Here is a 19,214-nt window from a genome sequence, read left to right as displayed (position 1 = left end):
CTGGTATCGCTCGTTACTTCAGTCAATGATCTCTGTGTTAAAATTATATTTGGAATATGGGGGATCGTGGTGGGTAAGACGCTGGCTCGTTGGCCTGGAGGTCGGATGTTCGATCCCTGCATTGGCCGAGAAAGTTCACCCAGATTTTCCGGGGTGGTTCCCCCTTGTCAGTGGTGCAGGACGGAGGGCCTGACAAGGACAGTTGTCTAGTCATTCGGATGAGATGAAAAACCGAGGTCCAGTGTACACATTGGCGTGCACGTAAAAGATCCCTTGACAGTTGGAATTCGATATAAGAGTAGGCCGTAGTGCCGCTGTCCTGGCAAAATTTCCCTCATAGCACACTGTATGGAGTATGTCCGTCTTCATTAGCCAAGTTCGGAGCAAAACAGGACGTTAAACCCCATTTCATTTCATTTTTTATATTTGGAATGTAATAAACGCCGACACCAACATTGTCCTTTAAACCTATCGTTAGTATCTCGGTTGGTGCAGAACAGTATGAACTTTACTCACGTTTCGTTTTCGTTATGGGTGCGCGTGTATGTGTGTGTGTGTGTGTGTGTGTGTTCAGAACACCCCTTCTTTGCACAGATCAACTCTTGCTCAGCTGGTTTATCTGGATCTCATCTTAGGACAACAAAAATAGTCCAACATTTCATATATGTATACATTATAACCTTTATTCTTCAAAATAGTCATCTTAAAACATTCTCCGATTTACTCATGTTTATAATCACGCTACATACATGTATACTAGTATATATCTCAGATATCCTTAATAATAACTGTAATAATATAAGTATTATTAGATGTACAGGGTGACCAAAAAAACCCAACAGAACTCATAAATTTTTTATTAAATCCTACAAAGGTCCATCAAATTTGCTGGTCTTAAACATCAGTCTGTGTAGATCATTCCCCAAAGTTTCAGTCATTTTGGTGGCTTTGCATAAAAGTCATATTCTTTCTAAAATATACTCCAAGTGGTCTCTGCCGCACTGAAGGCAAACTTGCTAAGTTGCGCAAAATTGTCAATTATTCGAACACATGTTCTTTGGTGAATGATCTCACACAAGAAATTTGCTGGACCTTTGTAGGATTTAATAAAAAATTTATGGGTTGTTTTATTTGGGTCACCCTGTATATAAGATATATCATAATTCAGTTCTTACCATCTCACAACATACACATTATCAGACAAACTAAAGAAACTTGCACTGATAATAAAGAAAAACTTTCTGTCTACATAGTGTACAATCCTACAGTGTACTGTCTGCTTTGAAAAAAAAAAAAATCCATTCTAGCACTTATTTTGACCCACTAAGTTGAGTTTAATTTTTGGCTTAAACTGTCAAATGTTAAACACATCATCTAAAGAGGTTCATTCTGCACATGAACCACCTAATAACATTTTTGCTTAAAATTTTGTGAAAACTAATAGAAGGAAAACAGCTTAGGAAATAGAAAAAAAAGTATTATATAGCGAAAATGATTTTTTTTTATATTCAGTACAAATGTCCTCCTGAATTAAAAAAGCATGAAAGTTAGATTTCACAAACTTGTTACAAATCTTTGATAAATGACTGGACCTTTGATAATTATCAATGAGGGATCTTTGATACTAAATGACTGGATCATTGATACAGATATATTAATCTCTTAATACAGATGAAATTGTCACATTTTTCTAGTGTAGTCTCTATTTTATACTATCAGATATTCAACTCTTTCAATCTAACATTTCAGGATGTATAAAATATCCACACGTTTTATTATTAATATCATGTAATGTGCTTATTAATATCAAATTGTGAATATACTTGTCATTTAAACAATATGTTATACCTATATTATATTTTATCTGTATAAACCACCAAGTTACTGTATATAGATGCAATACTATATTAGTTGTGAAATGTACCAGGCTTCAGGTGGGGGGTGGGCGGGGGGGTATATGGCCGATGGTTAGCGTATGCGTGTTCTATCATAAGGTCTGTCATTGAGTCAATTGGTGTGGTTTCGATTCCCTGGTTGTACGTGACAAAGAGTAGGGTTGCCTGTCCAACCTCATGGGTTTTCTCCGGATCCTCCAATTTCCTCCCACTGCTAAAGACACCTATGCGCAAGCGAATTATTGAAATGAGCTTCATCCATATGCCAGTCCCGAACTGACCTACTTTGTGTCAAGTGGACCTTAAACCTCTCTCTCTGGTGAGAAAATGAATTAGAATAAGGTTTCTCTCTGTATTGTTTTTTGTGGGGAGTTAAGATTAAAGAAGGATGTCCCAGATTAAATTAAAGTGATACTTTAAGAAAATAGCCTATTTACCAAATGAAATTTTTGTACCCCTTGGAAATGCTAGTGTTATGAAACTTGTGTGAGTGAACAGATAATTGCGAAGATCAAATACCACATAAATTATAACTACCGGTACTGTAAGTATTGTATATAGCCATAGTTTTCTAGGTATTTACACAGTGGGGAATATTTGGACTCATGGCCAGTTTCACTGGCAAACAGAAAACTACCTCAGAGCATCAGATAGTTTTACACAGGATAAGGGTTTGCTACAATCTTTCATCCTGTGTTAGCAAGCTTTATTCACTAAAATACATTTGTATCCTTGTATATTCCTGAAGATGGGTTCCAGTAGGGTTGTGGAAGTTATAATGAATATAGCTCAAACATTTGGTAGTAAAAACATGAATGTTGGTGATAAATTACCTCTCAGAGGTTTCAAGAACATCACAGACTGATATGTTGCTAAAGTAATGAAATATAAGTCAGACAGCATTATTATAGCGTTAAAATTAGTTGCGTTTTTTTTGTTTTTTTTTTTAAAAAGATGCATTATATAAGAGCTAAATCTGTTTATTGCAGGTCCTTTTTTTTGCTTTAAATCTTATATAAATTATTATTTAAACATTTATTAACATGACAATCCCATAATTAAATATCTGGGCTATCCTATGGCTCCAATTTTAAGAACATCACAGCCATTTAAGAATTTAATGATAGTCTTGATTGTCAAGTATCGTTGCTAAGATAAACAATCTATGCTACATTTTGTCAAAACTTCAAACACTATCAACTTTGCACAGAATAAAAGTAATTGGACTGAAATTTTCAATATATTATCTTTCATGTATCTATGTTAGAATTATAATAGCAAGATGCCAAGAGTGACCAGCTCTTTATCTAAATCTTACATAATGCATCTTTATCTTTAAAGAATACTCACCAGTCATCCTATCATCAAATATCAATTAAAACTATCTACAATAAATCAACTAAAAAAGCTTGTCACATATTCTACACATCATTTATGCAAATTAATGTAAAATGTACAAATATGTGCATGGTGTAAATTAGAGCATAGATAAACATATATCACATATTATTATTACATAACAAAGACTTTTTGTGCATCATCAAGGCTAAAAATTTCTTTGGTTTTAGGACATACGACACGACCATCATTTTCTGTTGCCATTGTAGCAAGGGCCTAAAAAGTAAAAATATACTGCCATATTGAATATATTCTTGTAAAAACAACTATAAAATTATTTAGATGGATTTCATGCAGCAAGGTAAATAGTTAACACGTCTTACTTTGAATAATGGCAAAACAAGCATTCTGAGAGTGTTGCTGAAGCAATGCATGTCTACATGTCTCTTTTACCATCTCCTATAAAGCCTAGCTTAGGTTGCCCTACGACGCGACAATATTGACGGCGACTAGAAATCGGTGACTGGTTTATGATCAAGTGGAACTGATCAGTCATGACTAACTGGGCGACCTCTCAGCACTCTTATGACTAGTGTAAGTCAGGCGGAACTTGACCTGTAGCACAGTGAACATAATTTTAAACAAATATCCCAAAGCTAAATTTTTAAAACTTCCAGAAAAACAAAAATAACAGACACACAAACAGAAAACCTGTAGTCACCATTGGTTTCACTGGTAGGAGACTAATAATGATTAGATTTAACATAAAGTGGTATTCTAGGATATCTGCATTCAGTTGGAATGATTTCTTGATTGTTAATGAAATGAAATGAAATGGGGTTTAATGTTCTACTGCTATACTGGGCTAATGAAGACGGGCATACGCCATACAGTGTGCTATGAGGGAAATTTTGCCCGGGCAGCGGCACTATCGCCTACTCTTATATAGAATTCCAACTGCCAAGGGATCTTTTACGTGCATTCTAATGTATACACGGGACCTCGGTTTTTCGTATCATCCGAAGGACTAGACAGCTGTCCTTGTCAGGCCCTCCGTTCTGCACCACTGACAAGGGGAAACCACGTCGGAAAATCAGGATGAACTTTCTTGGCCAATGCAGTGATCGAACACCCGACCTCCAGGCTAGCGAGCCAGGATCTTAACCACCTAGCCACTTTAATAAATGAAACACTGTCCAAAAAGAACAATATATCAGGGACCGTACACTGATTTTTGTCAAAAATTTATATTTTTATAAAAGCTTCTAATGGACTTTTATGATTTTTATGATATTTTTCAATCAAATTTTATGATTATTTTATGATGATTTTATCAAATTTTATTTTTATAATGTTTTTATCATTATCAAATATCATGATTTTTTATATAAATGCACTGACTGTAAGTAACTCTCCGGTTCATGAGGTAGTGTTCATCCAGTGTTATGCAGATAAGAACTTCCCACCAGTACCACTGGTGGTATTAATGGTTGCAGTTATCTTCTCCTATGTTCATATACCCACATAAAATTGACTGAACAAATAGAAAATGCAAGAGAGCATCAAGCTGGGGATCAAAAAATGCCTGAATGATTTTCTTATTCACATCCGGATTTATTAGTATAGAAATTTATTATTAGGAAAAAATTTTACGTCTCATTTTAAGAGAAACGGTGAAATTTTTTTTTCTCCATTTTATGAAAATTTTATGAGAGTTGACGAAAATTTATGAAAATATAAGTAATCTATATTGTACGGTCCCTATAATATTGGTCCAAGTCTGAAGGAAAACAATCATGCATGTTTGCTATTCCTCTAAATAAAAGGAATACATTTTACAAATGATCTACAAGATCTATTACAAAATTCAGTTTCCACTAACATAAACTACACAGAAAGTTTACTTACAGAAAATCCATACACATAACCATTTGGAAGAATCATGGGAGGATTATTTTCATTAAGAGGACAACCAGATATTGCACAGATCAATCTGGAATTGGCACAGTGAGCGTAAGGTAATGGTTTGGCGATTTCATTAAGATGTCGACTACAGACTGGACAATCTGAACTTTTACCATCTCCATCTTTTTTATAACAATGACTTATTATATGAAGGAAGACAACAACAAGTGTGATTATTGATGATAGAATGATGAGTAACTGTAACATCTCTTCCAGGAAGAGCCAGGGACGTAGACATTTCTTAGATATATCCACTCAAAACAAATCAGTCCGTTTAGAATCAAAATATGGTACATATTTACTTCATTAATTCACAGCACCCCAAAAAATAAAGAACCCTGAGAAAACCAGAAGTTTAAGCAGACGACCCTACTCAATGAAATGAAATGAAATGGGGTTTAACGTCCTACTGTTCTGCTCCAAACTGGGCTAATGAAGATGGGCATACGCCATACAGTGTGCTATGAGGGAAATTTTGCCTGGACAGCGGCACTACGGCCTACCCTACTCGATGATGCGAACAACAATTAATTGGTGATCCTCATCATGGCCCGAGAGCCATTCGTCCACCAATTACAATACAAAGCATGTTATCAAAAAAAGGATACGGTGTCTTCAGTGATGACAAACCAGCATGTAAAGCCGCAGTAAATACTGATGTACTGTTTAATTGGTGAAGTTTAAAATTTTCTTCGCGAAATTGTAGAACAAGTATATGCCAACGTCCTGGATCAAATAATTCCTGAAAATATTAAACACCGTTAGTATAAAGAATACAAATACATTTAACTGTCACCCAGTCACATAATACAGATAATTAAAGGATTGGAACAATCTACAGAATGGGTTGATTTAAAAGGGAGCTAACTCAATAATCATAATTATACCAACCTTGTACGGAAATATTTGTGTGTCTGATGGAAAAGCTAGAAGTCCCATAACTTTCTGAACATCTTGCATTTGAACAGTATCGGCATTACTAAAATATTTCCTGGCATGTCTGGAAAAAAACGAGTAAAATTACAATGGGGTCGAGAGAGGCACATGCCATTTAACAATCACTTATCACAACTGCCATGTTGACGTCATGGATTACAAATCACAAAGATAGCTTGCCAAAGAAACATACGTCCACAGTAACTAAATCGTCCAAGCGGTCGACAAGGGTGGTTCCATATTTATTCTTTTGTAGCTAATTGTGGGCATTTACAAGACATTTTATACAGATCAGATTATAATTATTGTCGCTTGAGGGTTAACAAGGTTCTACAAACTGAAACAAGGACCTTAACTCCGGAAGTAATTTACTGAAAATTTTCTAATTTGACAGGCTTTTTCATTTTACTAATTTAAATAATGCATATAAATTTCATACAGATCAGATGATAACTTTTGTCATTTGAACGTTTACAAGGCTCACAAAGTAAAACAAGGGCCATAACTCTAGAAATAATTGACGGAAATTGCTGAAATTCAAGACCTTCGTTTGACAAATTTAAATGATGCATATAAATTTCATACACATCGGATGACAACTTTCATCAATTGAGCAAAAACAAGGTTGAACAAAGTGAAACAAGTGCCATAACTCTAGAAGTAATTATTGTAAATTGCTGAAATTCAATAGGCTTCGTGATTTCACTAATCTAAATGATGCATATAAATTTCATACAGATCGGATGAGAACTTTTGGTCTTGGCGCATTCACAACGTTCAACAAAGTGAAACATGGGCCATAACTGTAGACGTAATGAACTAAATTGCTGTAATTCAAAAGGTTTCTTCGTTTCACTAATTTAAATAATGCATATAAATTTGACAAAGGTTGGAAGATAACTTTTGGCGGTAGAGCGTACACAAAGTGAAACAAGGGCCATAGCTCTAGGCGTAATAAACAGAAATTTAAATTCATACACACACAGTGTTTAATGTCATGAGATGAAGAATCCCACTCATTTTTAACGATATCTGATAATTACTACCAGAGCTACATGTGTATGGCCCTTGATCAGTTTGAAAAATCTTGTGGCACTCTACAGGCTAATGTTAATATAAATTGTTTAAACATACATTATGCAAGAGCTAAATCTGATTACCGCAAGTCTTAATTTAGGCTTCAGATGTTATAGAAATTATAAATTAGAGCTTTATTTAAACAACAAGCCCAAAATCAACTCTGTAGACCCACGGATGGCTCGGCTACAGCTTGGATTTAAATAGGATTTCACTGATTGATTAAATCAAAAATGATGCCCCGTGCGGAGATTATTAACCGTTACGTTGACGTCATCAGTTAGATCGAGGCTAAATGATAGAGTGTACGAAGCGAGGCCGCTGTTGAGCGATGCCGCTGTTGAGCGATGCCGCATGTCAGTCAATTTGATTGAAAGTTCGATATATACGACCTTGATATTATGTTCAGTTGTGGTTAAAATGAGAGTTTGGATGTTGGTATTATACGCTCTTTTGTCTCTTGCGTTTACAGAAAAATTATGGAAATTGATAAACATCGCAGCTAACATCACCCCAGTTGAATTGCAGCCACATTGGATCACTGTAGTGTTTCCTATTTCAGTATTTGTCTGCTTCGGGAGTCACGTGGTCACCTTACAGTACAAGAGTACACGCAGGCTAACAAGAAGTCGGCTATAATTATGCTTCATTGATTTGGTCCATTCCTTTCAAACTTTCGCATCTTATCTATATAATAAAAGTCTTATTTTTAATTTGTAGTAAAAATAAATGTGATACGAATTGAACTGCAACCCCGTCTCAAGCCACTGAAAACGTTACTTGATAATCGAGATTATGTAGGTGGAGTTAACGCCTGTCACTCAAACGATCGGCCAAGGTGAAGATATATTTGACTACCATTTCTAGTCATATATTACAACGATGATAACTTTGTTCAGAATAAAGTAATTTGACTGAAATTTTCAATATATTCTTCTTCCATCGTCTACTTTTGAACTGTTATAGCAAGAATGACCAACTCTCTATAAAAATCTCCCATAATGTATCTTTAAGGACATGTGACAAAAAAACGAGACAAATTCTAACGATTTCTGATAATCACTTAACAGGTTATTGCTCGTTAACATTACTCACTGACAAAAGACAAAATATGCGACAACCCTTGTCGACTACCCGGACAACTTCGCTGTTGTGGACATATGTTTCGTTGCCTGGCATCCTATCTCTATTTATCATATGTTATTTTATTAGTCATTAAAGCGTATTTAACCTATGATGGTTTCTAAATGATTATATGATGTATATTAATGTTTTTCTTTGTTCCATAATTTGTATATATATATTTTCATTGTACTATGGTTGTCATATTTTGCTTCATAAAGACGAGAGAACCCTCGTCGAAACGTTGCCAAAATAAATCCTTCAAGTTATTTGTATTCCATATAATTGTGTCAAGTGTTATCTAGATCTCTGTCCAGCAATGCTTCAGTTGACATTTAATGAAATGAAATGGGGTCTAACGTCCTACTGTTCTGCTCCTAACCTGGGCTAATGAAAACGGGCATACGCCATACAGTGTGCTATGAGGGAAATTTTCCAAGACAGCGGCACTACGGCCTACTCTTATATCGAATTCCAACTGTCAAGGGATCTTTTACGTGCACGGCAATGTGTACACAGGACCTCGGTTTTTCGTCCCATCTGCACGACTAGACAGCTGTCCTTGTCAGGCCCTCCGTCCTGCATCACTGACAAGGAGGAACCACGCCGGAAAATCTGGATGAACTTTCTCAGCCAATGCAGGGATCAAACACCCGCCTCCAGACTAGCGAGCCAGCGTCTTACCCACTTAGTCACCGTGATCCCCCAGTTGACATTTAAAAGAAAACAGAATCCAAATACTGGTTAAAGAAGATGAATGAGAAATTTTAATATACAAAAAGAGAAATTTACCTTACAGCTTCAATTCTGTTATTATTACGAACTAATTCTATAAATTCTTGTTTGTGAACATTAAATTCCAATGTACTCTGTAAAATAAATATTATACACAATTCATTTCTGATAAATAATTATTGAACGAATGATGAAACTGTCTGCTAATGTTACTCCAACAACGTTTCAAATAAATTTTAGTGTGCTATGAGGGAAATTTTGTCTAGACAGGGGCGCTATTCTGTCTACTCAAATTTTGATTTCCAACTGTCATGGGTTCTTTTTAAGTGCACATCACTTCAGTTTTTCTTACCATCCAAAAGGCTAGACACAATTCCTTTTCAGATAAAGAGATATCCTTTCATTGCTGACAAGTTTTAATGACAATTTCATACAATACGTTGTGTAGGCCAACATCTAGATAATTGATGATATGAAGAGCACGAATACATGATGATGCTAAGTGCAAGAAATCCATATAATGGTGATGTAAAGGACAACAACTTGATACATGATAATGTAAAGGGCAATAACTTAATCAATGAAATTGTCATGGGCAACAACTTGATACATGTGATAAGTGTGTAGGACCACAACTTGCCTTCTTATGCCCAAAAGAACAATAGTACAAAAAATGAACTGTAATTATTAGTAGCAGTAGGATAAACAATTTGACAGGGTTTCTCCACCTTATTCAAATATTCTACAGCTAAATTAGTGGACCAGTCCATGTATTCATGGTACTAAACTTATCTGGGAAAGAAACACTAAGAGATGGGGTTTAACGTGTCCAGAACTAACTTAACGGTTCAATTTTATTTCAATAATTCGCTTGCGCGTAGGGGTCTTTAGCAGTGGGAGGAAACCGGAGGACCCAGAGAAAACCCACGAGGTTGGACAGGCGACCCTACTCCTCGTCAAGTACAACCTGGGAATTGAAACCACACCAGCTGACTCAATGATAGAACTTATTCAATCATCTAACCCCCCTTAGTAGAAAGGTAGTTGATGGTTGGATAGTCAAAGTTAGAATGTCAATAAGTATTAAAATTTAGTTATGTATAATTCATTGAAATTGAAAAAAAAAAAGTGTAAAATTAATAAAAGAAGAATTATTATTATGTGAACCAAAATTACACTAAGTAAACAGAGTAATAATATCAGTAATACTCTAGTTTTATACACTAAGTAAACAGAGTGAAATGAAAGGAAATGAAATGAAATGAAATAGGGTTTTATTGTACGTCGGCTCCAAACATATGTTGAAAAGTATGAGACAAACTATATGGTATCACATAAATTATTCATGTACACAAAATAAAAACAAATACCACAGTATATTTAATAATTAAAAATAAAAAATCACAAATTCATGTGTACAAATATTTAAAAATGAAAAACAAGATATTATATATATTTACAATTAAAATTGTCTATAAAAATTTGACTCTTTAAAAAAAGTCGAGTTGAGCAAATAATTGATTTAAAGACTGGCAATGGAAATGTTTTGATCGTATGTCCTTGAGAAAATTGCACTCAATCAGAATATTTATGAGGAGACACCTTGATAGGAATGTCTGCTAACGTTGATGATTTAAGCAACAAAGTAGTAGCATGTTGCTCTTTAGCGCATTCTATCAAACGTGCTCCATTTTTCAATTTCTTAATAGCCTTGGGCTCACCAGCCATGCCCTTTGCTATTAAGAAAAGTGAAACTTTAGATAAATCCATAGAGGGACTCTCAATCAAGAGAAAACCTGGCCAAGATTTTAATATCTTACTTGTAAAATTAAATATATTAGAAACATCATCTGTATTAGGACATTTCTGTTTTTGACTCTTATTGGGGTGGAGGGGGGATTGGGGAATCCATGAAGTATTCTTTTTATCAGGTTACTGCCCTGCCTACTAGGGGGAGGACTAGCACAGATAACCAGTACATTGCCACAGGACTCGACGAGGGGTATACTCAAGCCAGATAGTATAAATACTAAGGACACAAAGGTAAATCTGCTGAGTGCAAAAACATGTGCCAAAGTAATGTGTTGCAGAGAAAGGGCTTGCAAGCCAAATCCCCACTCAGAGTGAATCTACCGGTAATAGTGTGAACATATTAAGACCAATAGTTAGTACTTCCACATCTTCAATGAAAGGCTTGATCTCACTGTAACTCCGTACGTCTTATCAAGCCCTTCAATACCTTTCATGTTTTGGCACTAATTTTGATTGGCCACTGACCCAGCTGGGAAGTCTATAAGATTCCTCGATCATCGTGAATGCCAAGTCTCGAATTTTCCGGCTACAATGTGTAAATGTGATAATCAAGTTGCAAACTTCAAGGTTCGTTTAAAGGTTTGTATACGTGTCAGCGTTATAACGTAGCTATAACTTCAGGAATTGCAGATCAGTCAAGCAACGTCTAGATGTGGTAAAACTGGCGAACATGGTACTACCAGTAATAGTTTGAACATGGTACTACCAGTAATAGTTTGAACATGGTACTACCAGTAATAGTTTGAACATGGTACTACCAGTAATAGTTTGAACATTAAGACCAATAGCTACTACTACTTACTCTCATTTTTCTAAGTTTTGATTTATTATCATGGCACCAGGCCAAACATGGAGATGTTTCATGTTTCATCAGAGATTCTTCAACTTCTTTTGATGTTAAAAACAAATCTATATTTGTTAATTCCTGAACAAAAAAGAAAGTAAAAATATGTGTCATGTGCATTTTATGCCAACAAATTTGCTTGCATTATAAAAACTGAGTCAAGGAGAGGGGGTGGGGTGGGGTAGGATCATGGATACAGGGATCTTTAGAAAAATGGAGAACTCAAATAACACATTAATTTAGGCAGGCAACCTTACTCTATGTCCTTTAAGAGTTCAAGTATGTTACAAATAATAATGTCCTGGTAGTTTTCAATGAAATCTATGTTTGTTTATTTACCTCTATTTCTGAATGTTTTGCTAACTTTAAAGCTGAATTATAATATCCCTTTCGGAGAAAAAATTCTACGATCATTCGATCCAACCTTTTCTTGTGCCATAATGGTTTGGCACTATCTGGTAAATTCTCTACTTCTTTTAAATGGTCAACTCTTCTTTTAATAACTCTAGCAGCATCTATCTCATGCTGAAGACTTTCATCAGCCTAAAATAAAGGAAATGGGGTTTAACATCCTGTCTTTTCGGCACCAAATGGAATGAAATGGGGTTTAACATCCTGCTGTTCTGCTCCGAACTGGGCTAATGAAGATAGGCATACACCATACAGTGTGCTATGAGGGAAATTTTGCCCGGACAGCGGCACTACAGCCTACTCTTACATCGAATTCCTACTGTCAATGGATCTTTTACATGCACGCCAATGTGTACAAAGGACCTCGTTTTTTGTCCCATTCGAATGACTAGACAGCTGTCCTTTTCAGGCCCTCCGTCCTGCATCACTGACAAGAGGGAACCACGCCAGAAAATCTGGACAAACTTTCTCGGCTAATGTAGGGATCAAACACCCGACCTCCAGACTAGCGAGCGAGCGTCTTACCCACTTAGCCACAGTGACCCCCCGGCACCAAATGGGATAATGAAGACTGGCAGCCTAAAATAACACATTTATAACAATTCTATAAATAAATTTTTAAAATCAAATGATATGATGTCTATTCATTTCATATTATTGCAGATATTCTCAGAGTCAAAGTATGTATGTCAATCACGAACGTCTGATCACTATGGTTTAGGCAAGCTCCTCAAGTTTTACTGTTTGTTTTTTTTAAAAATCATCCAATGAAATAGTCAGTTTTAATATGCACTATCAGGTTTTAAACAGAAATTATCGTTGGATTTAACCACTGAAGAAAACATGATTGACTAACAAACAATTTAAATGCAAGCTGATAATAGACATTTGACAGGGTAGTAGTATAATATATTGTAGCTTGGTAAAATATTGATAATAACCTATTACAGGGTCACAAATATTTCTACAAAAATACAGACCTCACAATAAAAGGAAAAAGACCATTCCTCTTCACCTAAGGCCGTGTAAAATTGATACCTTGTTTCTTCTCACCTGTGCGCTTGGGAATTGAGACACAGAAATCGCCTGTTTATTACAATTTTGAACCGAACATTTGTTTATCAGCATGTTTATCAAGTACATATTATGCCAATTGCTGTTTGTAGCAAACCATAGATAATGTAACCAGAGACTTATGTTTTTGATAATATTATCCAGTGAAAGTTACAGATATTACACTAATGTTGTTATGCTGACGATGTCTAATTCTTACAGTAAGAATACATTTAATTGGATGAAACTGACCTGATGCGGGTGATCTTAGCGATATTAACCAATGAAAACATGATTATCGAGCATTTGGCAACAACATATGCCATACACGAAAATTATATACATCTGAAAGCCCTTTCTATTAGCTATAAATAACAACATTTTGAAATTCATGGCGATAGTGTCATTATCCCACAATCTTGCATGTATATAAATGCTTTGAACCCTATTACCATATAAGACGCCACGTGCCTATCATATAAGGCGTTCATACTGAAAAACGTACAGTAAATAGTTAATTTTGGCGCGAAAACTTCAGGCTTGCCATGGGCGTGAATAAAAAACAAGACCTGGAAGTCGGCCATTCGTTTTGCCGAGTGATTAATCTATCAATATTATTTTAAAATAGGTACTCATGATAAACAATGTTTAGACATCAGGTACTATTACAGACATGCAGACATTTAGCTTTCATTTTTTATCATATAAACCAAGGCAGGTAATTATTGACGGATATTTTTAACATGTTCTTGAAGCAGCAACGAGAATAAAATAATTTGGAAAATATCAAGATACCCCTATTTTTATTTATTATTTATGATAATCGTAAATATCAATCAGAAAACGATATGCTACATAACAGTTTGCGTTGTGTTTACCGCACACCCTCTTAGGTATCACTTCCACACAGCTGACACAGCCTAAACTGTATACAGTATCAAAAGTAGAAGAGCAACCATTCCCTTGAGTTCAAGTGGTAATAAATCTATGAAAGCTTGAATAATGTGTACTCTATTACTATTAATGCGATATTACATTAATACGACCATTGGTAGAGTGATTCATGCCCAGAACAAAACAAGCTTTATTTGGGGCTTATTTTAACAAATTTGATAAGACTTACCATTAAAATCATCATTCATGAACAATTAAACTATTGCTAAGTTGGATTTTTATGTGATGTAACCATTTGAATGTTTTTTGTTTAACATGTAGAAATGTTGTTCGCCCATGAGGCGTTACAGCGGTAGATTTGTTCATCACAAAGAGTTATGTTTCTTGGTCACATTAAAGTTATTTCCTGTGTCATAGATTTTTAAGGGTGGGAAATAATGCCCATGATCGTATAATAGTGATTTGATAACCTATTGAGCAAAAGACATAGAAATAATTATGTTTTGACTTTCTTAGAAAATTTGAAATTCTCACTTTAATAATCATGAAACAGTCAATGCGTGTCTTTTTAGTTATATTTCAGTTCTAGAAAAATGAGTTGTTGCTGAATTTATAATAATTGAAACATTTTGTTAGAAATTGCAAATGCAGTTTTTATGTGTGAAAGCATAAGCATACTAAACACAATTAATGTCACAGCCCTTTTGTACAACACATCCTCCTATTAAATTTGACCCAAAACCGGATAACAAATTCGCAGCACCCTAATGAATAGTGCCATAATTTTATTTTAATCATACAAGTCTGGTTAATTGAGACTATAGAAAATAGATGTCGTTCAGTTAATTTCCAGTCTCAAATTGTTTTCTGTATATTTAGAGCTAGCAATGTAACTTCTAAACTCACTAACGTGTCAACTAACAACAGGGTTTTACGTTAAATAAAAGTAACTTTCAGTCTTACAGTTTTGGTATGTTGCCGCGAGAGTGAGTTTAAAAGATAGAAAAAGGACGAAACTACATGTGTTGACTCTGAACCGAGAACCGTTAGAATATATACGTCATTGGTTACAATCAACCAACTTAGAAATTAAATCGTTGAGTTTTATCCAAAATATTAATCTAGTTCGTAACTACATATTTTTAAAAGTCCAACTAGTAAAGAATTCTTTTCATGGCTTCATTGATAAATAAGTGAATGAATATTGTCACGTAAATGTCTATTTTGTGAGAATGTTTGCTGCTTGCAGTGCACGAGTGAACCTGTGACTGAACTTTCCTCATAAATGCCAAATTTTGATCTGAGTGACAACATGCTGTTAAAACAGGTCAGTTTCTATAGTACAAATATTTGAGGCTGTGGGCCACTCTACCACTAGCTTACACAAGTTCATGAAAATTACCTTTCTCTTTAGAATTGACAATTTTTCTACCATATTACCAATAGCTTGAGTGACCTCTCCAACAGACACTGAGGATTTCTGTAGACATTTTTCAAAATCATTACCAGCATTTTGTACATGTGATACTTCTCTATCTATATTCTTCTGTGCAGCTCGAAATCTTTTATTCAATACTTCATATGGCACCTAAAATTAAATTGGAAATGGGGTTTAACTTTAATGTTACTCTTCCAACTAAGTCAATGAAGTACATGTATATACAATGCAGTATACTATCATGTAACTTTAACATTTCTCCACCAACTAAGTCAATGAAGAAGACATACGGTATATACAATGCAGCGGGGGGTTGATGGCCGAATGGTTAGCACGTGCGTGCTGGATCATAAAGCCTGTGTGTCAACTGGCTTGGTTTCGAATCCCCGGTTGTACGTGACAAGGAGTAGGGTTACCTGTCCAACCTCGTGGGTTTTCTTCGGGTCCTCCGGTTTCCTCCCACTGCTAAAGACCCCTACGCGCAAGCGAATTATTGAAATAAAATTAAAACATGTTACTCCCGAAATGACCTAGTTTGTGTCGAGTGGACCTTAGACCCCATTTCTCTCTCTCTCTATACATACAATGCAGTGTGCCATCAAGTAACTTTAATGTTTCTCCACTAACCAAGTCAATGAAGATGGCATATACAATGCAGTGTGCTACCATGTAACTTTTGCCCCAACAGTGCTGTTGCAGCCTATTTTTATTTTCAATTCCATCTGTCACGGGATCTTAACATCCCATTTGCTCCACTGCAGAAAAGGAGTGATATATATCTAACATTCCTTTACTGATATCTTTCATGTCATCATTATCAAAACCAGAGGTCTGTGAGAGCCGCCCCTTAAGATTAGTACGTCAATATGAAAAACTTATAGTTTTTTAGTCAGATGTCGACCAGGGGAGGATCAGAAACTTTAGGCCCTGTTATGCGATAATTCTAAAATGTTCATAGTCACAGGTGAATGTTTTTTGCTAATTTAGGGGGCCATTAAAATATAGTATATACATAATAATATATAGGTCAAGAACAATTATTTCAATTTAATACACTCCACTCACTGAGTTAAAGTAGCTAAGTCTCTAACTCAAAATCATCCAAACTCTTACACGTTGAAAACACAAATTATTTGTCAATTCAAATCAACATTGATGTTGTTATCTTACCTTGAAAAGGTAGGCTTCTGATATCCAATATTTAAGACAAAATAAACATTTTACCATTGGTACACGAATCGTGTACCATAGTGCGTTTCAGCATCATTTGTAACAAGTGACCAGAAAGAACGAGGCTAGACATATTCCACAACTTATGTCAAACAGCGAGGCCATAACTTATTTGGAGAGCATGCGCAATAGACTAGAATAAGCAGACGCTAGAAATTTCTATTCGGTTGAGACCCATGCCGTATTTCGCTGGACATAACTGATGTGAAATTAGAGTCAAAACAGAAACAATTGAATGTGAATTAGTTCATATACAATCAGATTACATTATCATATGCGTTGTCACCCATTTGAGTCAATTTCTACTTCTAAGTCCCAAATATTAGCAATTTAGCTCCTTTAACGTTTACTCTAAGTCTGTAAGCAATTTAATTCATCCACTGTAGTGATCTGACTGTGATTAATACTAATAATAGCCATAAATTCTGTAACATTCTGTGAGGGGGTGACAACACATTAGTTAGCCTACACTACAGACGTGAGCCTAGATATATTTCTCGCAAAAAAACAGAGAGAAATGGTTTGATTTGAATAGACCAATAGAAAAATAAACGAAATTGGTGATAACTGTTGTCATGCTCTTAAACTGTGTTGTCGTCTTTATACAATAGTTGACGCAACTTGTTTGTAAATTAAATTGTATGATTTGAAAATGAAAATGTGACAGTGCTGTCAGTAGGCCTACCCCGTATGAAGAGGTTTATAGTTTGTCCGATTTGATGTGGGGCCTGGTGTTATTTAAACTTTTTACATTATTGAATATAAGATCTACAATGCACGAATAAAACATGGAAAGATAAATCAATGAACCTTTAACGTGGGATGCTCAAGTGACTTCACATCAGCCATGTTCTGTTCCTTGTCCATTTTATTTTTTCAGTGAAGATGCGTTCGATGTGTACAATGTATTGTTTGTGGTGAAAGATCATCAATGAATTCTGGAGGTCAAATCGTCGTGATAATCAAACCGGTCTAAAGTCAAAACGGATCTAAGTTTGAGTCAAAACGACCACATGTACCATTTGATCATTAGTCAAACGTGTCGATAATAAAGATGCTGATAATGATAGTTTTTATAGGTCTACTTACTTTATTCAGAAAACGTCGAGGAATCTGTGCTAGGCCTATATATAGGTTTAATTGTTAATAGTACAACAGTCCTGTAGGTAGTCTAATATTTAAATGTCTGGAGCAAGTTCGTTTCAGTGTTTTGGGGGGTTTTTTTTGTCGGTAAGCTTAAAGGCTCGATTTTGGACGAGTAGTAGCCTAGTTGGGGTGGGACTGAATGTGGGATAATAATAAAATAAAACCAAGTACGAACAATCCAAACCGTAAGACAAAAATTAGAAGTCCTAAAAAGCGGTATCGGTAAAATAGTGTAATCAGCATATGGACTGTTCACCATGTACAAAATACATGATGAACAGTGGTAACAGGTGTCCGGAAGCAAAATTATCCTGGGATTTAGGCCTATAAATTCTGATTTTTAGTACCGAAAATTACAAGAGTTGTTAGTTAGAGATGTTTTGATGCATAGGTTGATCTGTAGATAGAACAACACCATGAAGTTTAAATTCGGATAGTACCTGTTTTTTGGGGTTGTTTTTTTTTTTGCGTTTATCCGGGGTAGCGCATTGATCAACATAGCGTTGGTTTTCATATCATTTATAATCATTGGGTATTCTTTGCACCATCCTATTAAAAATGCACTATGTAAGAGCTAGCTAGCCGTCTTTGCAATAATACATGTAGTTCAAAAATAGATATTAAAAAATAAATAGATATTGAAAATACTTTACAGTATGAACGAAGTTATCAATGTTTGAAGTTTCGTGGCCGAATGGTCTGTCATTGAGTCAAGTAGCGTGGTCACGATTCCCCGCTTGTACGTGACAAGGAGTTGGGTCCTCCGATTGCCTCCCATAGCTAAAGACCTCTACGCACAAGAGATTTATTGTAATAAAATAAATTGGATCACAATATGCAAGTGACCTAGGTTGTGTCGATTAGAAGTAGACTCATCTCTCTCTCTCTCTCTCGCTCTCTCTCTCTCTCTCTCTCTCTCTCTCTCTCTCTCTCTCTCTCTCTCTCTCTCTCTGTTTTAATATACCAATTGGCATATGTTTGCTGTAACAAAACAAATTGCATATGTTTTTATTTATTTATGAGCGAGCAATCTGGTCCGAATGAGCAAGGTCCGGATCAGCCTATTACCGTCTATACTGGAAATATCAGGTGAGTGGGATTGGTTATAATTTCTCGGAGCTGCTTTGGTAAAACTGCACTGATCAGGGTGTGCAAAGAAAACCCGCATAACGATCGAGGCGTTTATGCGATAATTTGCCCTAAAATACAACAAGACCCCCTCTCTCATTCTTAAAAAAAGAAGACGAATTAAAATTTACATTTGTTAAGAAAAGTACTTTAAATTTCGGAATAAGCTTCCCTCATACACCACCCCTGT

General features: G+C 35.4%; 1 protein-coding gene across 1 annotated transcript; it reads right to left on the bottom strand.

Annotated features, from left to right (window-relative positions):
• Positions 1 to 663: 663 nt before the first annotated feature.
• On the bottom strand, positions 664 to 17,655 carry LOC126816828 (E3 ubiquitin-protein transferase MAEA). Its single transcript, XM_050543583.2, has 9 exons — positions 17,561 to 17,655; positions 15,485 to 15,670; positions 12,064 to 12,267; positions 11,683 to 11,805; positions 9,126 to 9,202; positions 6,090 to 6,198; positions 5,807 to 5,940; positions 5,142 to 5,337; positions 664 to 3,509 (listed from the first exon to the last, which is right to left on the bottom strand). Exons 1-9 carry the CDS (start codon positions 17,615 to 17,617, stop codon positions 3,408 to 3,410), a joined length of 1,188 nt encoding a protein of 395 aa, XP_050399540.1. The 5' UTR covers positions 17,618 to 17,655; the 3' UTR covers positions 664 to 3,407.
• Between the last annotated feature and the right edge of the window lie 1,559 nt (positions 17,656 to 19,214).

This window comes from Patella vulgata, chromosome 3 (assembly GCF_932274485.2).
Source record: "Patella vulgata chromosome 3, xgPatVulg1.2, whole genome shotgun sequence".
NCBI classification, from domain to species: Eukaryota; Metazoa; Mollusca; class Gastropoda; family Patellidae; genus Patella; species Patella vulgata.
This window is presented reverse-complemented; position numbering and strand designations above follow the sequence as displayed.

Bases quoted from the DNA above. Each gene is read 5' to 3' on its own strand.
- LOC126816828 (XM_050543583.2), bottom strand. From the start codon at position 17,617: ATGGACAAGGAACAGAACATGGCTGATGTGAAGTCACTTGAGCATCCC. The intron at 15,671-17,560 runs GTTCATTGATTT...ATTTAATTTTAG, and splicing joins TTGAGCATCCCACGTTAAAG to GTGCCATATGAAGTATTGAA. The intron at 12,268-15,484 runs GTAATTTTCATG...CCTTTATTTTAG, and splicing joins TGTCAATTCTAAAGAGAAAG to GCTGATGAAAGTCTTCAGCA.